This window comes from Balaenoptera musculus, chromosome 7 (genome assembly GCF_009873245.2).
Source record: "Balaenoptera musculus isolate JJ_BM4_2016_0621 chromosome 7, mBalMus1.pri.v3, whole genome shotgun sequence".
In the NCBI taxonomy this organism is placed as follows: Eukaryota; Metazoa; Chordata; class Mammalia; order Artiodactyla; family Balaenopteridae; genus Balaenoptera; species Balaenoptera musculus.
The window spans coordinates 81,250,901-81,272,054 of record NC_045791.1 but is presented as its reverse complement, the minus strand read 5'-3'; the positions used below and the strand labels follow the sequence as shown (position 1 = coordinate 81,272,054).

At 37.7% G+C, this 21,154-nt stretch overlaps 1 protein-coding gene across 1 annotated transcript; it reads right to left on the bottom strand.

Moving 5' to 3' along the window:
* Window positions 1–956: 956 nt before the first annotated feature.
* On the bottom strand, window positions 957–20,823 carry ICOS (inducible T cell costimulator). The gene is made up of 5 exons (XM_036859060.1): window positions 20,756–20,823; window positions 4,974–5,312; window positions 4,149–4,255; window positions 3,014–3,098; window positions 957–997 (listed from the first exon to the last, which is right to left on the bottom strand). Exons 1-5 carry the CDS (start codon window positions 20,811–20,813, stop codon window positions 957–959), a joined length of 630 nt encoding a protein of 209 aa, XP_036714955.1. The 5' UTR covers window positions 20,814–20,823.
* Between the last annotated feature and the right edge of the window lie 331 nt (window positions 20,824–21,154).

The following is a 21,154-nucleotide window of genomic DNA, read 5'->3' as shown; positions in this document are numbered from 1 at the left end:
CATGATCTCCCAAAATAGCCTAGCTTGTAATTAATAGCACCATGAAAACACAGATAATGGTAGAAAAGAATATCAAAAAATGAAGTCACTTTTGATTCTGGGCAATGTTTCCTACTACTGGTGTCAACGAGTCAGCAAAGTAAACCATTTGAACTGAATTTGGGAAAATAAGATATCTTTCTGGAGCAAAAACTATGCTTATTTAGGGAGAATATAGGCAAGTTATATTCACTACGCTGCAGCTGTGTATATGAAACTGAGCAGCAGAAGGAAAAAATGTAGACATAGCTCCCAACTCAGTACGTCTGTCAAGTACTTATGTGGAAGTATTTTTAAAAGGAAAATTGAGGGCAGAAGAAGGCACCTAAATTGCTTGTGCAGTGGTCAACTGGGGTTCAGAAGTTGGAGAAAGAGTACTGTATTCCACTGTATTAGTAGGCTATCCTTACATATCCACACCTCAGAAATAAAATAACTGCAGTTTTGAAGCATCTCCCTCTACTGCCTGATTATAAAAGGAATGCTCCTCCCTACAGAAAGAAGAGGTAGTCTGTTAGTGAAATGCAGACAGACTCTGGCCCTCAGCTGCCCATTTGCTTTGCAGATTCCATACCCTTGACATCTTTAAAACATTTTTATAGATGTGTTTGTTTTCCTGGCTGATGCATTGCTTAGAAGCAGATCTGAAGACAGGGTTTCCATCCCAGTGAGGTCTGTTTGTTGAGCACACACAAGCTGGGCTTTCTATAAAGCTAGTTGCGAGAGGGTATTTGTTTTGAGAGAACTCTACAGTACTAAAGCAGTCTGTTAAAATCCCTGTTGACTGATATAGTCACTGGTCCAGACTGAACAAAACATCAGCAAAAGATGTATGTAGTCAAATCAAGTCAGACTCTCTGTGGTCCAGGAAACAGAGAATCTTGCTCTTCAAGTTGGAGGGAACTGGCCAGTGTGGCTCATGCCTGGTTGCCAGAGAGTTCCAAATTACGGGTCACATCTGTAACAAAAATTTAGCATAAGTTCTTTAAAAGCTCTCCATGTGCCAGTCCCCTTTAGCAAGGCTTCCCCTTTCCTCTGCCTCTTGTAAACACACACACACACACACACACACACACACACACACACACAGGCAAACACATACCCCGTCCAAACTCTTCTTTATGCTTCAAGACTGAGCACCAATTCCACGTTTTCCATGGAGTTTTACCCAGCCCACTCTTGGCTCCTATTACAAACTTTGTCTGGACTCTACCACTTTGCAATTAATTGAGTACTTTTAACACTATCACGTGACTCCACCCTCCATGCAAACATATTACCTGTCCCAGTGACATTATAAACTGAAGACAAGGACTGTCTTAGGTCTTCTCTCCCTCTACCCAATACACATTACTCAGCACGGTGTTATTCGTATAATAACAAATATTTGACAGCCGTGCTGAGTCATGCTCTGCCTGGAATTGTATATGTGTCATGCTGTTGGAATACAGAAGAAAGACCCTGCCTACCCTCAAGAAGCTTACACTCTGGCCATTTTCAGTTACTATTTGTTTACATGCAATTGCAAGATATATGCTAGGCTTGGTAGATGGAGCATGAAACTACCCCCCTGTGATTTCAGCTGCACCACTTCTGAGCATGTTGACTATTCTAGCAAAATAGCCCCACCCTGCATTTCTCTGCTTTTCTGCCTCAGGGCTTTCTCTGAAGGCTTAAGAGCAGCCTCATGGCATGCACAGAGCACGGCTCAGGAACAAGGGAGATTAATGCATCCTGCAGGCAACCCCAAGCCAGTGGGGATGGGAGCCAATGGATAAATGCCCCATTTGCCATCCTTCAGAAGAACAATTCTGGGAGACATCTGTATACTTCTCAGAAGTCCTGTGGCCTCTAGCTGAGATCTTAGTAATGCAACCTTCATCTGCTTTTCTGCCTTTCCTGTCTCCCTCTCCCTGTTCCCTCGCCCCTTCTTCCTTCCAAATAAACTACTTGCACCCAAGTGTCTGTCTCAGGGTCTGCTTTCAGGGACCTAAATTAAGATAGACACATTATTACAAGCACAGAGATTGAGAGAAAATATTTTTTTTTCCAATAGCAAAATAATGAAACACAAGCTCTTTGCTAGTGTCAAAGCTATGGTATCAACTCTCTGGAGAACCAAAGAATCACTGAACACCAGAAGAAACATCAATTTCTTTCATCTAAAAAAAAATGAGGACTAAAGGCGATTTAGCCCCTTCCCATGCTTTAATTCCATGATTACAGGTGTTTTGTGCATCCCTTTTATACAAGTCCTTTACCACTGAGTGGTGGCAGAAATGCAGTGGCTTCTGTCTCATTATACACTTTCCATCACTGCAACCTCAAAGGCATAAGATTTACAAGAATGGATATTTCAGACTTTCTGGGATGGTCCTCAGCTTAAGAACACTGCAACACTCACTCTGAATGAAACACTCACTCTGAATGAAAAAGGTCAAAGTCTCACCTAACTGACTTCCGCAGCCAACCAATTTCTCTAACCATGCACATTTTTTACGTTGAAATAACAATATCTTCACCAATTTCTCCTTCTTCCCCTTGGGAACACCAGCCCAGATCTTTCTTCCAAATCTCAGTCTAAAACCTTCATATCTGTGTATCTCCCACAGTGCCTCACTCAGTAATTTACACTAAATTGATATTCAATAAATCTCATCGTATGACTTAATGAACTTTTTAACAAGGAAGACTTAGAATCACCCCAATTTTTAAAATATCGATTGAAAGATTGCCTTGATACCATAGGGGTTTATGAACTTTTTGTTTATTTTTAATAGTGGTTTATAGACATGTTGTTTTCAATGAACTGGAAAGAGCATCAATTCAGTTAAAATGAAAATGTGGCTTTGTACAGAAAATACTAAAATTCAGTCTTAGAGACATTTTCCCTTCCTTTAAAATAAAAAATTAAAATTCTAGGCTTGATGTAAAGAACGCTCTTCCCTTCCCAAGCCCCCTCATGTCACTGTACCTGTGGGTCCAGGCTTTTTAGCAGTGTTCACTGCTGCCATGAACATGTATTCACTATTAGGGTCATGCACGCTGGAAGGACACTTCTGCAAGAAAAGTCAGAAACGTGATTTGTCATCTGCTCTTCCCCACCTCCATGCCTGTGGGGGATGTGTTTGTGTGTTTGTTACTGTTTTCTATTCGTTGTTGAAGCAGTATGTGACAAAGTGTGATGATGTGACTTAGGCTCCTGAATTTAGGCTAAGTAGGAGAACAATATGAAAAAGGCTTGAAATAAAAACTGTTTCTGCTCAACGTCTTTTCTCATTTATGCCTTTACTGTTCCTTCCCCAGTAGACTTAGACCACGGGGCTTATCTTCCTCTCTTCCTTCTTTATCTCTCCTTTCAAATTCCCTTCTGACACAGATATACTCACTGTATGGCCAACGATCACACTGGGATATACCTGAGGGTGCTAACACCCTTGCATAATATGCAAAATGGTATAGGTTCTTTGACTGAGAACCCGTTTTGTGATGCACTAAAAAGAATATCCCCCGGCACAGAGAGATTTTTGTTGTTATCGTTGTTGTTATTCTTTTCTCTTTCTGCCTAGCTTTTCAGTGGTTTCCTTTAAAAGCAAGGAATCCTAATAACTTACCACGTAAAGAAGCTGGCAATTTCCTTCTCAACTACTGATGGTGCCCTACGAGACTTTCTCACTGATTGTTTTTTAATTGACTGGTTGAGAAAAATGTATAACTCATTGTTTCATCTGCCCTGACTTTGGAAACTTAGAATCAAATTTGCAGCCCACATGTAATAGTTTTTAAAAGTCGGAAGCATCTATTTTTATCTTATAACCCTCCTCCTGCCTTTTTGTCTTTCCGTGGCCCCAATTTCCTTATCTTTTTTGAATAATAATAATGACATAGCTCTTTGTAAGCCACTGAATTCCTTTTGGAATGAAGTGGCTATAAAGTAAATAAGCTTCTGTTCCAAGTTAGTAGTTTAATTAGTAGGCATATCTTGAGGAAAGGAAATCATCTACCTGTTGATCAAATTATTCTGGCAAGAGCAATACTTACTTTGATGAGTAAATAACTGCTCGTATTCCTCAGTAAAGCCAGTGCAAGAAAAGATCAACGTTGCTCACCTTTTTTGTAAGCCAACATGTAAGGACACATCCAAAAATGCACGCTACAACAAAAGCCGCACATCCTATGGGTAGCCAGAACTTCAGCTGGCAACAAAGCTGTGATTCTGGGTTGGAAAAAAATTAAGGTAAGGAAAAACTCTCAGAATCAAATCTCCTCTTTCAGTGCTGAATCACAAGTTCACTTAACAAATTTAAAAGAGCTGTTTAAATTAAACAGCTTGCCATAAAGCTTGCCTTCATTACAATCATGAAATCCAGTAAACAGTAAATAAATAACATCATCTCAGTATGATAGCAAGGATCCAGAAACTAAAACCGAAGACTCTATGCACATATATTTCTATAAATGTGGTTAATAGAAAAGACTTCGCTGTCTATGTTTTTGCAAAAGAATAAGTAGGAAAAGTAAAGGTATAAAACTATTGTTTTCAATCGTCTCACTTAATTCCACAATTCCCAGCACAAATCCCAAACCTTAAACTTTAGGTGAATAGAAGCAACAGCCATTAAGCCATGGGTTTGGATATTTCTCCTAATTTTTGTCCTGATTTTCAATGGCATGTGTGTTTTAGAGACAACATAACCTATTTCTAACTCAGCAGTCTATATGATTAAATTTCATATTGCTGATTAATATAATTATTTTTATTATTAATAAACATCCTTGTATTGATATATTTCATCATAAATTATTGCCATCAATTGCACCGGAATGAACTCCAACACAAGAGATACTTATTTGTTTAACTGTTTTCATTAGTGAGAAAAATTGTTAAAATGTCTATGTACTCTTAAGTCTAGAAGATTAAAACAATGTCTTACCGTAAATATTCAAATATTCTTTGCTTAGAATATCTACTTGAAAAGGAGGAGGATCAAAAATTGATAGTTTGCAGATGTAATAGCTGGCATGAGAACTGTCCAAGTTATACAGAAAAAAAGAGACACTGTTATTGGATAACTGAAATTGACAGACGTTCAGATTCGTGATGGACACCGTGTCTCCGCTTCCCTTTGTTTTAATGAGATCACAGAGTATATTATTCCCTTTCAACAACTGCATTTTAAATTGTTGGACAGTATCAGGGTATTTGCATAAAATTTGTACACCTCCATTGTGAAATATAAACATCTCAGACGTGGCAGAAGCATTGAATTCTCCTGGATAAAAAAAAAAAAAAAAAAAAAAAAAGTGACATTTTATGATTCTGTTGACCTAATCATTATATTTGAGCACAAAAGTCATCTCTTCTCTTCATAAAGTCACCTTTATTGCAACAAAATGAAGGAACTTCACAACCAAAAAATAGAACATGAAGGTAAAACTGTGTCTTGGGAAAAAACCTAACCAGAGACTTGTTTATCATATATGAATATATAATATGTAATATATTAAATAACATATTTACATAGTATGAATCAAAGAGAAATGGTTCCTGCCTTTGGGCAGATTTCATACTGGAGACAGATGATAGATAAATATGAAGTCATGCACCATAATTCATGCTAGGAATGGAGTCAAGTAAAGGTAGATGGGGGTCACATTTTGACTGGAGAATCAGATAATGCCACTTGGAGAAAGTGACTTTGAAAATTGAACTTGAAGGAGGATTAGCACTTTAGTCAAACAATGAGAGATTTGGGGATAGACATAGTTTAGGAAAAAAACTTTTTAAAGCACAAAACAGCTTAAACTAAAAATGAATGGTTATATAAGAGTATATATTTACACTATACCCTCCCGCTAGAGAGTGAAAGAACAGATGAATCATTTTCAAATGATAGAAACATGTCTTCTCTGAACCTCAACCATTGAGAACTGAATCAAAGTCTGATGATAAAGGTAAAGACCCAGAGTTTTGTTTACTTTTTCATTTTTTAAAATTAATTTTAGCTTATAGGAAACCAAGGTTGTTTTTGCAAGCTACATGGGGATCACAGAAGAAGGAAACTGAAATGGATTTGGCCTGGTTGCAGATTCTGAGTTATTCAGTTATAAGTTCAAACAACTCTTTCCCTTCCTTTTTTCTTCTTCTTTTTTAATATGACAAAGTTTCATGCTGAAATTGGGAAAAATTATTAGCATGACAGTTTTTAGCTTAAGTTTTGAAATCCCTGTTTTTATTCTTGAGAAAACTATGTAACAAGTACAAAGAATTTTTAAGGAAAAAAATTACCTACTCCTCCTTTTCCAGTGAAATAGAAATACTATTTCTGCATTTTTGCTCTTTATCTTCCAGACATATACTTATTTTATATAGCAAACCTATTCCTTTTGTTCTTCTATTGGCAGTTAATGTTATATCATAAACATTCCATTTTTTACATAGTCATCATACTTATCCTTTTTAATGGCTATATAAAAGGGCATAATGTTAATCTATCATAATTTGTTAAAGCATTCTACTAATGTTGACTGTTGGGGTTATTTTCAGCATTTTGATTTTATGTAAATATTTTGACATGTGGGCAAAATATTTAAAGACTCTGAAAACACTCGGTACCGCCATGTTGCTTTCGGAAAGAACTGTTCCACTTTATAACAGGACTAGCATTACCCTCCTGGCTTCACTTGTCACAATTTTGCTTACACCAGTGCGTTCATTTTATTTAAAATTCACCATAGTTACTTATTTTTCTTAATACCTGTAGGCTTTCATTTATATCTCTCATATTGCTAGGGAATAGATTTTCAACTTGGGGATTTGATTGTGAAAATATACACAAGCGTTCTAGTTTTCAGCATGGCAGTCCAGGTTATTCAAACTAATTCCCACACCAAAACAACCAAACACGCTGAATGAAATGTCTAAAAATATTAATGTAAAGGATTAAAGAGCTGAAAAAAAGAAGAAATTACTAGATTAAACTTGAAGAACCAGAATCCAGAGAGATAAGTGAAGGTTAGAAGTTGCTTTTACTTCGAGAGCATGTGCTGCTCTCCCAGATTCAAACTTCTGCTTTCAAGTCTCAACTCCCAGAGTCTAAAAGCGAGAAATCTAGTAAAAGACATTCTCCTCAATAAGCTCCTCAAAATCCCAAAGGGCTACAGCCTTGGAATACAGGTTAAACCAGAAGTAAACCAGCCTTCATGCAGATTATAGCCCACCTTCAAGTCACTTCAGTGGTCCAGAAAATCTCAATAATTGAACTTTGTCTAAGGTGATTTTGGATTATTATTACCCCTAAGCTTTTAAAAGTAAAAATGCAAACTATTACAGAAAGAAAAGGTTTACATCCTAGGCTTCAACTCATATCTACAAATAATAATTATAATGACAAGCATACCATAAAAAATAATCAGACATGCAAGGAAACAAGACAACAACAGAAACAACAGACTCCAAAACCAAATACACAATTATATATTTAAATTATCAGATCCCCAAAATAAAACAATTGAGCCTTCTGTGTTTAAGGAAATAAAAGACAAACTTGTAATAATATCTATAGATCACAGGAAACAAAGAAAAAAAGTCAACTAATTTGAAAAAGAACCAATTAGAATTGGCAAAAAAACCACACTGAGATTAGAAACTCAGCAGATATGTTAATAGCCTATTAGATGGTTAAAGAGAGTTGTTGAACTAGAAAATTCGGCTAGAAAAACTATTCAGAATGCAATCAAAATCCACAGGTTCAAGAATCCTAACAAATCACAAGTAGATTTTTTTTTAAATATGCACATCTAGACAAATCATAATAAAAACCCTAAAAACAGCCAGGGAAAAGAGACTGACTACCTTCTAAGAAGCAACTGTTAGACAGACAGGTGGTATCTCAACATCAACAGTAAAAGTCATGATACAGTGGAATTACATCTTATATCTTTAGAGTACTGAAAGAAACTGTCAACCTAAAACACATTGTCTAGGAGGCTAGAAACGGTGTATGCAACTTGAGACTTTGATAAATGAAGTATGCATGTTGTGATTTCTTGCATAATGACTAAAAGAATAGAAACAGAATATATAAACCAAATGAATATCTCAAAATTCAGTATGATGCTTCTGTATAAAGGGGAAGAGGAATTGGAATCGGGAAGGAAAACAAAGGGTGGAGAGGCTTCTGTGGGCTGACAATGTTTTACCTCTTGACCTGTGATAATTGTAGGAGTAAGGTAGTATGTTTTGTAACTATTCGTTAAATTGTACATTTATATTTTTTCACTTTTGTGGATAGATGTTTTGCTCTAGAATAAAATAGTTTTCAAGTATAAAGAAGAAAAACAATGCTTGTTTCATTTAAAGAACTGAGGGTAAATGTAAGCAAAAGGCAAAGGGGAAAAACTCATCACATGAGAATAGGTGCAACCTACATTAGATTAAAGTGAAAGATGATTTGCATGGGGACTTATTTGTCTGAAAGTAAATTATGTTGCACTACTATTGCTTTGATGCTTATGTCTTTACTGTCTATTGCAGAAGATAAAATCAGTGAGCTGGTTCACAGTTCCTTTAGAAATGTTCAGAGCAAATTTCCCAAGGACTTTAGAATAGCAGTGTGTAAACCACAAAGAGATCTTGGAACAAAAGTGTCTGCGGCCACCTTGTGCACACACAGATGTAGATGCATTGTCTTCTACTTCGGAAGATGATTTTGTCAGCAGCTTTTTCTCCTTTTGGGCCCACACTATGACCTATAAACCAACGCAAGATGAAATATAATGGTTGGCGATGCAGGCTGATAGAAGTGCAATGCAGTGGTTCCCAAGGAAACCAGAGGAAAATTCTGGCTTTGCCATTAGCAAGTCTCTGTGACAAGGATACCTCTCTAGACTTTAGTCTCTTCAGCTGTGAAATAAGGAAGTGAGACCAAGACATCTTAAAGTTCTTTCCAACACTTACTCTCTATGGATTGAGGATGAGAACATATCTAGATGAGACCATGAACAACCAAGAGAGATACTAGTTTGCTGTTGGGTTCTCCAGAGGAGAAACCATGTTTCCATAATACTCTCTCTGTCCCAGCATCTTACTGGGCTGTTCCATGAAGTCAGGAGAAACGAAAATTAATGAGACAATCTTCCTGGCCCATAAAAACATTTAGGTATGGCGAGGAAAACTACCTAAGTTTTTCTTGAGTGACAGTGCCATTGACATCAGAGGAGTAACTGGAGATCCCAAAGTGTCATTTCTACGGGACACTCTTAGTTATTTGTTTTATCATTTTTAATCTAAAAACTACCTAGGTCACCTTTTTATTATTAAATGTAGTGACAAGAAGCCTGACTTAAGTGTCCACATACCCGATGCTTAAACTTTCCATCTGGAAAACGATTTGGCAACTCTTGGTCTGCTATTTGAATGTTTTCAACTAAAGGAATCAGATAGGGGATTTAATCAATTGCTTCATAATTACTTTGGCACCTGTAGAACAGATATGCTCAAATACCTAATCACAAAATCCTTAGTCTTTGATGATATATATTTTTTTAATTAATTAATTAATTTATTTATTTATTTATTTATTTATGGCTGTGTTGGGTCTTCGTTTCTGTGTGAGGGCTTTCTCTAGTTGTGGCAAGCGGGGGTCACTCTTCATCGCGGTGCGCAGGCCTCTCACTATCGCGGCCTCTCTTGTTGCGGAGCACAGGCTCCAGACGCGCAGGCTCAGTAATTGTGGCTCACGGGCCCAGCTGCTCCGCGGCATGTGGGATCTTCCCAGACCAGGGCTCGAACCCGTGTCCCCTGCATTGGCAGGCAGACCACCACTGCGCCACCAGGGAAGCCCCTTTGATGATATTTGAAAAATAGTATCAAAAGGAGATCATTCCTATAATCATGACTAAAGCATTTAATGGATAGACGATTTAAGGAAAATCTGAATATGTTAGTTCCTTATAACTGCTGAAGCAGCTAGAATCTTTTCTCCACCTTCCCTGGATGTTCTTATCTCCAAGTCTAATATTCAGTCAGGAGTACTGGTATGATAGCACCATTTTTTATAGCCGGTGTCTGCTTTGATTGGGTGTCAAATCTCTTTGGTCAGTTCCCCTGTCATACCAGTAGTTGAAAATTGTGACTATTCCCCTCATCAATCTCTTTCTTCTTGTTCTTTCTTCCCTTATATCAAGCTTAAATTCGCTTCGCATACCGCTTTTTTTTTTTTTTAACTTTTGGGTTTATTTATTTATTTATTTAGTTTTGGCTGTGTTGGGTCTTCGTTTCTGTGCGAGGGCTTTCTCTAGTTGCGGCAAGCGGGGGCCACTCTTCATCGCGGTGCGCGGGCCTCTCACTATCGCGGCCTCTCTTGTTGCGGAGCACAGGCTCCAGACGCGCAGGCTCAGTAGTTGTGGCTCACGGGCCTAGTTGCTCCGTGGCATGTGGGATCTTCCCAGACCAGGGCTCGAACCCATGTCCCCTGCATTGGCAGGCAGATACACAACCACTGCGCCACGAGGGAAGCCCACACATACCGCTTTTTAATATAAAATTATCCTCCAAAATATTCTCTCACACTGTCTTTGATATGTTCCTCACTCTCCCTACCATAACCATCTCCATTTCCAATCCCCATAAGCTCTCATATACAGTCTGTACATGTTTCAGACATCCTGTAAACACCCCTACCTTCACACTTGTGTTTCCTGTAACATGATTCAACTTCTGCCCAGCATCATACACAGTCAAGCGTAGCAAACATACAAATCATACAGCAAGTCCAATTTTTCCACATACAGACAACTGACGACCCAGACAGATTAGATTATTTGTCCGAGGTCACACAGCTTCTTGGGCAGATGAAAGATTTGGGGTACAATCTGAGGTTGAAGTGCCACTAGCAACAACCAAAGGAAGTATAATGGAAGCAGGCAACCACATGAAGCTACAAAGTGGTCACTATAGACTGAGTCTTGGAGGATCACTGTTGAAATCCTTCTACAGGAAGAAAGTCTAATTTCCTGCACCTCTGTTCTATGTCTGGTAGAATCTACCCATTTCTCCATCTAAGCTGCAATTGGTCCAAACCAGCATTCTCTCTCTCTGGGATGACAAGAGCTTCCTAACTTTCTGCTCTCACTCACGTCCATTCACCATCCACTCTCCTCAGGGAAACCAGAATAATCTTCTTACATACATAATCAGATAGTATACTTGCCCTGCTTGTAAAGCATCCAGGGCCTTCCCATCTCATTTAAAAGAAAATCTAACTCCTTACGCTAGTTTCCATGACTTGCGTGATCTACCCTGTCTCGCTAGCACCATTTTATACCAGCCACTCACCACACTGCAGTGACACTGTTCTTCTTTCTATGCCTCAAACACAAGAAGTTGGTCCCCAGGGCTTTGAATTTGTTGTTTCTTTGCCTGGAATGTTATCTCTGATTTTCATGTGGCTGCTTCTTACTTCTCCAGCAACCATTGACCGCTCAATCCAAAACACACCGCAAGTCATTTTCTAGCATATTACCTGAGGTTGCTGTCTGCTTCGTTTTCTTGTTTACTGTCTGGCTACCCCACTATAACATAAGCTTTAAAATGAGGGACCTTGTTGGTTTTATTCACAGATTCATCCCAAGTATCTACAGTAGCACCTGGTAAGTAGTAAGTCACACTAAATATGTATTGGATGGATGGATGGATGAATGGATATGTAGATCTCAGTGATGTTATAAATCTGGGGAGATAAAGCGTAGACTATAGAATGTAAGAATCAAAAGGGCTCTTAGAAATGATTCAGTTAAGCCTTTCATTTTAAATTGTACACTTAAATTTATCAAGCTAAACTGGGGCCAGAAAACTGAGTACCTTTCCCAGGATTACATAGCTCATAGCTGGGACACGATCCCAGGGTTAGCTACGGCATGTTGCCTTTCTTCTGCAGACAAGTACGTGCAAATATACAATCAAGTACAAAAGACACCTCCTCAACTGGGATGTCAGGTTCTAATGAATATTATCTGGCTGAGCTTTAAAGAAACACATTCTTTAACTATTATAAATATCTACCAGGTTCATAAAGACTTGTTTAGATGGTTGACTATTCTCTTGGCTCTTTTGTGTCTATAGAAGGGAAGGCAGGTTTCAACCTGGTTATTATTTGTATCCTCTAAAGTGCAGAATCATTAAATTTGCCCAATGGATGTCCAGGACAGGTGCCTCTGAACCAATGATTGTTGTAATACATCCAGATGTTTCATAACCAGAGCATGTTAGTGATTTGCAATAGAAACACCATGCTATAAAATTTAGCATTTAATGCATTGCTAAAAACACAAACAGGAATATGTTCTCTTGAATCCTGGTGATGAGTCTAAAAATCTGAATATTCAGACTTCATTTTCATTTTGCTACCATATCTGTTTACTTCTTGTTGGTGCTCCTAGATTATAAGTACTCTAGAAAATAGGTGCTATATCTTAATCACATTGACTACCATGTCTAAAGGGTGCAATCTTTCCAATAGAGGTTCAAACCTGTTAACTGCTGCTATGATTTTTATAACATTACTGTTGATATCAGCAGACTAAGGTTTCAAGAGTAAACTCAGAATGTTTATATCAGATGATTTCTTTAGATCTTCAAAATTTTTAAAAGATAAAAGCATTTGCATCTTCTTTTTGGGGAGCTATTAAGAAAAAAATCTCTGAAGAAAAGGGTCATTTAGCTGAGAATCGCATTATGATTCAGAAGTTTATTTACAAATTGATTCTTTTACATCTAAACTATTTCATTTCTTCAGTGTAAGATTGTCTTGATAGAACCCATCCTGCCAGGACTCTTTATAAGCAGTTGTATTATGCCTGGTTGAAAATCTTTTAGCAAAAACACTTAGAAAACCCACACAGTGCAGGGGATATGAGACGGATCAGCAATTTCACTTTATTCTCCTTAACTCAGACTTCTAACCACAAACCTCCACAAAGGTCTGAGTGATCGAAAGATAAGAGTTCCTGAGTTTGCAATTATTGATAGTGCTTATTAAAAATATTTTCTGTAATCCAACAATGATCAGCTTTAGCTTAGCACAGCACATGAATGTGACGTAAGAAGTGAAGTTCTAAAAATTGCAATGTCTATATTAGGGTTTTGTTACATTTGATCTTTTCCGAAGAAATTCTGTCATTTAAAAAATATGCTTTCTACCACTTTTTTTTTTACCTCTCATAAAACCACTGTCATTTCTTATGCATCTACTAGCTAAAACTTTTGGAATCCTGATTAGCAGATTTTTATATATGCATAATTTCTATATTTACATTATTATTCAAAGGCATCCATAATCTAAAGTAGTGATTGAAATTGGTAGCAAGGGTAGGCAAAATAAGCCCAATCCCAAGTCTTAACATTTGCAGAAAAGGAAGTCAAAAACATGAAGAAAAAAAGTAAGGAGAAAGTTAAAAAGGCAAAAGACTATGAGCACACCTGCACGTGCACACGCACGCTGACACACACACACACACAATGTGTGAATTTTCTATTCTCCAAGGAACTCTGTAGAGGGGGTAAAACAACGTTTGATGCTCTAAAATACATAATTTTTTAAATGAAAGATTGATTTTCTCCTCGTAAAAACTGATTTTCTTTGTGAAAATGGAAAAATCCCAAAGGTGTTATAAAACTTCGTAGCAATATTTACAAAGTAATTAGAATAAACTCTACTCTCTACTCCAGTAACCCACACCTTCATCTCCAGCCCACTCCTCCCCTTGGCTTAGTTCCTTATTTCCAGTTTCCTTTCAACGTCTCTATCTGGATGTGTCCCCTGACATATCAAGAGTAACATTTCCAAACTGAACTCAACATCCACTCACCAAGCCCAAGTCCTGTCCTTTAAGGCATCAGGACCTCAGAGTCTTCCTCATTACTCCCTCTCTACGACTGTCCTGATCCAATTGGTCACCAAGTCCAGTTGACTCTAGCTCATGGATGGTTTTTCCCCATTCCCATTGCCAAACTAGGACTTTTTCACATCTTCCTTCATCTGTGGAAGCATCTTCTTGACTGGCCTTCTCAACAGTAGTCTCTCCCTCCAAATCCATTCTCCATGCTGCTTGCAAAATTGTGTTTCTACAAAGCATTTCACTCCCCAGTTTGAAAATATCCACTACCTTGTTGCTTATGAGGTAAAAAAATAAATCAGTTTTCTTGGAATGACACAAAATCCTTTCACAATCTCAGGGACCATATAGCTTCAAGCTACACCATACTTTTTGGCCATTACTTTCACATTGTTACTTCTATCTCCATAGACTAGAATATCCCATTACCCCTTTATCTGCTTAGAAATCCTAATTCATTCTTTAAGAACCACTTTAAAAAACCGCTTTGTCCCTGAGACCCCCAGACAAAGACTCCTATCTCAATGATTTCAATAAAGCCTTGTTTATAGCAATATAGTTATAATGTGTATAAGCTTAGATCATAATTATTTTTGTCTTCCTCGTTTAAACATAAACTTCACAAGGATAAAGACTGTATCATGGTCACTTAAATAATCCTAGGACCTGGAATACATTAGATGCTCAATAATAATAAATGAATGAATGAATAGAAGAATATGAAAGCTGAGCATGGTTGGTAAATGTCCTGCAATGAGGTGAGGAGGTGAGCAAGAAAAACAGAGCAGGGGATCCAATCTACTGGATAATGGAGAATGCTTGTTTCCAAGTCCAAAGGCAAAGTCTCACACTGAATGATGCCCAACCAATTGTCTGAAGCCCAATAGTTCTGGAGTTATATAAACATCTAAGCTTTCAAAAACTTCCAAATAGTAATAATAATTGCAACTTACAAGCATTGCGTGTTTCCCATGTATTACGGTTTCAAATTCATTACATGCAATATATCATTTGATGTTCATAACAACATTTGACATCAGATTTTCTATTTTTATTCCTATTTTACAGATGGGGAAACTGAGGCTTGAGTAACTGGCCCCAGGTCATAGAGGCAAATTGTGGTGGAGCCATGATTTGAACCTAGACAATTTGATATCAGAGTCCACATTTCTAAGGAACTGCTTAGTCCAATAATCTAGTCCAACCCCTTAATTTTATAGAAGCTGAAGCACAGAAGCTAAAGAGACTTGCTAAGAAAAGAGAAGAAAAAGAAAAAGAAGTTTTTAACATTAAGCTAGATTTGGAAGTTATTTTCAAGTATTTCTTTTCCTTCAAGATGTATTGGGTGTATAATTGTCCCAAATACTTAAAGTAGTATTTACATTGGTGCCACATATGTATTCTACGACTGAAAAGGTTATTATGCACCAAAAAAATATATAAAATTATTTATTTGATGTGAAAATACATTCTTTAACATACCTGTTTCCCTAGACAGCCTCATTCATGGATCATTGTGTGTTGAACTGCCCTGTGTACTTAAACCTGCAACAAAGTCTGGGTCCTTGCTCTGATGGGATCTAAATTCTTGATGAGTATTCTGTAACTTATCTGCCTGTAGAAATGTAAAAAGATGTATTCACATCTACAAGAAACTCTATTATAATTAAATAAGAGCAAACAGGAACTACTAGGAGATTTTGCTTCAGTCTTAGATAGTACAAAATGAGCAGAACTTGAATTGTGAGTGCAGTAGAGGTTTTGTTTCTTGTTTTTTTCATGAATGAATTTTTTTTTGTGCTAAGCCCTAGGAGAGTATAAATGTTGGCTATAAAAGTTTGATTTCTCATATTCAAAAAAGTTCCATTTAAGTGATTCTTTGTTGCTTGTTGGAAGTGCCATGTCTATGGCAACACACTCAGAAAAACAAAAGACTCTATCAGAACTAGTGGTTGACTGACTCAAAATTCTTGAGCCCAAAATTCTTGAGTCCATCACCTTCCTTTAAAGACAAACTGCTTCTTCTTAGCTTTTCCTCATGCAAAGTAGATGCAGCCATCAGTATGTTACACGAGAGTCAGAGGAGATTCATATCCCAATTTCTGACTCTCTCTTTAAACTTGCAAATCTCAGTCTGTTTCAATCGACCATACAGGCCAAACTAATGGAAAAAAATTGCTTGTTGACCAACAGCTTTCATTTGTGTTACATGTTTTCTACATATTTAAGTTCCACTTTCCAAAGTATAATTCTGAATTTTCCTCAAAAGGTACTGAACGCCACATTCTTATTTTACTTCGAATGACGAAAACGTGTCATTTAATAGACTCAATTTATTAGAAGAGCAGTAACACAGAGATGCCATTTATGGAGTAAACGTGGTCTTTTCTTTGGGTATTGAAGGCTACAAATGATTGGTATATATGTGTGTGTGTGTGTGTATACACATATACATATGTATATATGTATATGTATATATATGTATATATATGTGTATATATATATACTGGGCTTTGAATTTGCAAAGCCCAGTACATCTTTTTATGTATAAAATTTATATTCTTAGGATAGGGAGACAGCATAAGCTGTGGGTTTTGCTCAGTTTACAACTGTGAATACTGAGGCCAATTTTTTTTTTATGCCAAACAAGTCTATGGATACACAGTGAGCAAAGCTCAGATGAGAATTGAGGTCCTCCCTACACACCTACATTTTGTTTCTACCAAGAAATGGGAATATGCTGCTAGCAATTTAAGAACTATAATATTCCGTTTCATCTGAGGGAGTTGTTAAAAGCCATGGCAAGTTATGAAATTCATTTTGCTCACTAATGATGATAAAACAAGGATCTCGAGATCTTACATGAAAATAATAGGCATGTCTAAAAAGAAGGAAAAAAGACAAAGAAAAAGATATGACTAAACAACTACTGGGAGAAAATATCCCAGAAATTTAAAAAACCCAAAAAAACCTGAAGTCTACAGATTGAAAAGGCTCACTCAGTTCCAAGCAATGTTAATGAAAACACTCACAGAATTAGGCATATCCTAGTGGAATTCCTGAATTCCATTATTGAAATGAATAACAAGATTCTAGAGATACTTTTTAATCTACTTGCAAAGTAATGAGAGGCAGACTAACATGGAACTACTCACCTGCAACCCTAGAAGCCAGCATACAGTGAATGAATATCCAGAGACTATTAAAAGAGTGCAGTCCAGGAATCCTACTCCCAGAAAAGAGATTAGTCACCCATCAGAGTAAAGGAAGACATCTTTACCCATGCTGGAATTCAGAGTTTGAGGTATCTGAAGAAAATAATGGAAGTCTTCTGATCATTGGATCAGAACAAGGATGACAAGACAGGAGCAGATGGCAAGAATGATGCTGCCGCTGGGAAAAGGTGACGTGAGTGTAAAGAATTCTTGAACCAGAAGGGAAATACTGTCAGAGGAAACTTAGCAATGATCTGCAACTACAAGTTTTCAGTTATTTCAACAAAACCCATGTATGGGGCAGGGGTTCACTAAGGGGAAAGCAAGAGAGTGAAAAGAGAACTTTCCAAAGTTCTCACGTCACTGCGGGGGATGGGAGGTGGGGTAAACACGTCAAGCAAGGCTACTGTCATTATTTACTTTACTACAATAATAAATAGATAGTCAGTTAAGCTGCTCTGAACATGATAATGAATTAGTCAACTAGGACGTGTAGTCAACCTTCCAAATTACAGAGGGAAAGAGGGGAGTTAAAAGAAACTTCCTCCTACCAACAAAAATAAAAGAGAATACCTCAACCAAGGAAAATAGAAATAAACAATATTGAAGGAGTGAAATTCATATAGGCTTCTTGTGCTGAGTGAGAATGCCCTGAATTCATCTATTGAAAGAAAAGGTGGACAATGTGGATTTTTTTAATTCAGCAAGAACACTGGAAGGAGGTGCTGGGAGGGGCTTAAATGTCAGCTCAACTCCGCAGGACTCTCCCTGAGCTCTGGGGAGGAGCAGGTGCTGGAGACACCAAAGGGCTGGTTTTTTTGGAGGTGATGGAGTTCAGGAATCACTGCTTCAGTGCCTGGGTGACAAAATCAAGGCTCAAAATGAGCCTGAGGGTTACCCTTCCAGCTTCCACCCTAAACATATCATTAGACATGCACATTTATTAAACACCACCCAACCTTGGTCATTCCCACTCCACTGCTTTTAAAGTGGTCTTTCCAAAACCAGAATTCATCAGGTCACCCGCGTGGTCTCCATTGCCCATAATGTCTATAAAGAGTGTCTTCTAAATGCAGACAGAGGGTCCCAGTTTTCTCAGTTCTTTTACAATTAAGAGCCTCCTATTGTTCCAGAATCATTAAAAGAAGATGACTTTGTTAAGTTTTACACTGAGATCAATAGCAGACTGAGAATCACCATGATTTCTTTCCTCTTAACTCACCAACCAAATAACAAAACTGATGAGAATTTCTCTCCTTTGAGATTCATGTTATATCTCCACTACTTCAACATGGTGTGGAAAGAATGTGGCTATTGGAATCAGACATATTTGAATTCTAATCTTGGTTCTGCCACTAATTACTAGGTAACCAAACACTTAGCCTTTCCTGGTCTGAGATTCTTCAAAGATTAACTGAAAGTAAGAATGCCTATCTCTTCACGGGATGAGAAAGCCTACATAGTTGGGAGGATTAAAAATATGCCAAAGGAAAGGATCTGCAAGAGCTTAGTTGACTTCAGTCTGGTTCTTTACTTTGCATTTAGAGCCTTTAAAATGGTAGTTGCTGGATACATGCACTGTGGTGATATTTTGAATATAAGATTGTTCAGCAGTTTACTATCTCCATCTAGCCATTTGTGCCCCAATTTTGCCACCTGTCAAATAGGATAACAGCTTGCACATGGCATGGTTTTCTGTTGATGAGGGGGAACGTTGGTTTTGTTCCATCAGAATCCAAGATAAATATCATTCCAGAAGTACAATTTATTCATCAGCTTAATTTGCCAACTAGAAATAATTCCACCTAGGCTGGATCGATCCTTCCACAGTGGTAACACCATTGCTAATTCAAATCTCCTGAGCATAATATCACCACCATAAGTGCCTAAATGGGTTTGGCATATTGGATGCTTTTTAGCAGTGCAAACCCTTCAATGACTTGAACCAATGTTCTTGGAAGAAAATCCACAATCCTTCACATGGTGCATATGGTCTGAATGGTCTGGTCTCTGCTTTCCTTTCCTGCCTTATCTTGCACCATCCCCAACCCCTTTCCTCTCTGTACTCAGGCACATCCACTTTCTTCCAGCTTCCTGACTTACTTCATTCCTTCCTGCCACAGGTCCTTTGCACTTATTCTTTTCATGATATGGAATGTTCTTACCCACCATCCCACCATTCTCCCCATTTATTCCTATTTGTCCTCCAAGGCTCAGCTCAAGTGCCACTTCCACAAGAAAGACTTGGATGAACCCACCCCCCAACCACACCTCCACACCCACCAGTTTATGCAGGTTTCTTTGTTACATCCTCTGATAGAACTGGGTTCTGCCTGTAATTGTCATTCATTCATGGGATTATTTGATTAGTGTCTCTCTCCCAGCCATTCAGTTAGCTTCGTGAGAGCAGGGGCTGACCTGATTTTGCTCATCATTGTACACACAGCAGCTGGCACAGTACCTCCTGCATGGCAAGTGCTTGGTGCTGAATGAATGGATGAGTGAATGAATGAATAAATATCAATTCCAAAGCTATTCCTTTGTTGCTCATGCAGCTAAAGGATTTCATTGGGTTGTATAAAAGCCATAGTTAAACAAGCAAGTGGCCCCAAACTGCCCTTGGGACCTTAAGTAGACTCTAATTCCTCATTCCTCTTTCCTCTTTATTTAAGAGCATTGGAGCCACCTTGAGCCACCACAAGATCAAATATTTGACCAATACACTTTTGTTTTTTAATTCTTTGGAGAGAAAAATAAAGTTTATTTTTGGTACCACAGCAAAACTTATTTCGAAATAAAGTTATACCTACTAAAAGTTCTGTCTGCACTTTTAGTGTCAGTAGAACTTCCCAATGTAATATAATTTCACTTTGCTTTTTCTCAGCCTCAAGAACATGAGGCTCAGACTTAAAGATGAAACAAAAATAATAGAAAATGTACCAAGTAAGAAGCAGCAGAAGTACATATTAATTTCATTGTAGGTAACATTATCTAAAGTATTCAAGTAGAGTGTGATATATACCATGTAAGAGAAAGAATTGAGGACTTCAGAATGATTTTTTTTTTCAGAATGATTTTTTTAATGTCTACAGAGGCTAGGGAATGTTTTTACATCATCCACTACTCCTTAGCCTTTTAGAAGGACCTTGACATTAGTGTCGAAAAAACTCTGTGGCAGCCAGGGCATTTCTGACAAAAGACCACCCAGATAAGATTAAAATCAAAATCCTTCCTTTCAAAGCCCTTCCATCTTATTTTCTCCTTCAGAAAGGATCCCCAGCCCAAATGCCAGGACTACTTAATTTTCATTCTCTTGACACAAGTCATTTTGCCTTTCATCTTTCTCTGAGAACAGTAAGCCACTCTTCTACTTTATCCACTAAAAAGTAACTTCAAGCAGGTAATTTAAAGTTTTAATGATCCGATGAGACATTTTTCTTCATCTTAAAACAGTGACATAAACGCCCTTAGCCATGGACTTGGGCTCTTCTGTAATCGTTCTTACTTTCTGAAAACAAACAAACAAAAAAAACCTTTTCCAATTGATTTTTCTTAATGTTCACTTGAATTATAACTTAATAATAAATATTCAGTAGGTCACTTACCTGCTAGAACTTCAACTTGGAAGCAGAAGAGAAAGAAATACCAGAGATCTGACTTCATGTTTGCCAGAAACAAACACAATTTTCTCCTTCAGTGTTTAAGGCTGCCAGTGAATTCATGTCCTCTGCTGTTTTCTGTTTGCTGGAAAGGAAGTGGGTTTTTTGGGGGTTGATGTAGTGTCACACTTACCATCAAGGCAGGGAGGTGTCTCTTAATTGATGTCAGTGGCTATATGGCATTATTGCTCATGGGGGTTAAGCTTAATCAATGGATTATTAAGGATTTTGAAGACAGAGGAAAACTTTACCCTCATTTCAGTTCCATGAAAAGAAGTGAAAGAGACAATGCCTATTCTTTTCAGAACCACCCTATTCCTCTGAATCAATAGTTTTGGGGATAAC

Coding starts and splice junctions, on each gene's coding strand:
- ICOS (XM_036859060.1), bottom strand. CDS start 20,813: ATGAAGTCAGATCTCTGGTATTTCTTTCTCTTCTGCTTCCAAGTTGAA. Junction 3,099..4,148: donor CATGTTGGCTTACAAAAAAG/GTGAGCAACGTT, acceptor CTTTTCTTGCAG/AAGTGTCCTTCCAGCGTGCA. Junction 998..3,013: donor TAAAAAGCCTGGACCCACAG/GTACAGTGACAT, acceptor TTTTTGTTACAG/ATGTGACCCGTAATTTGGAA.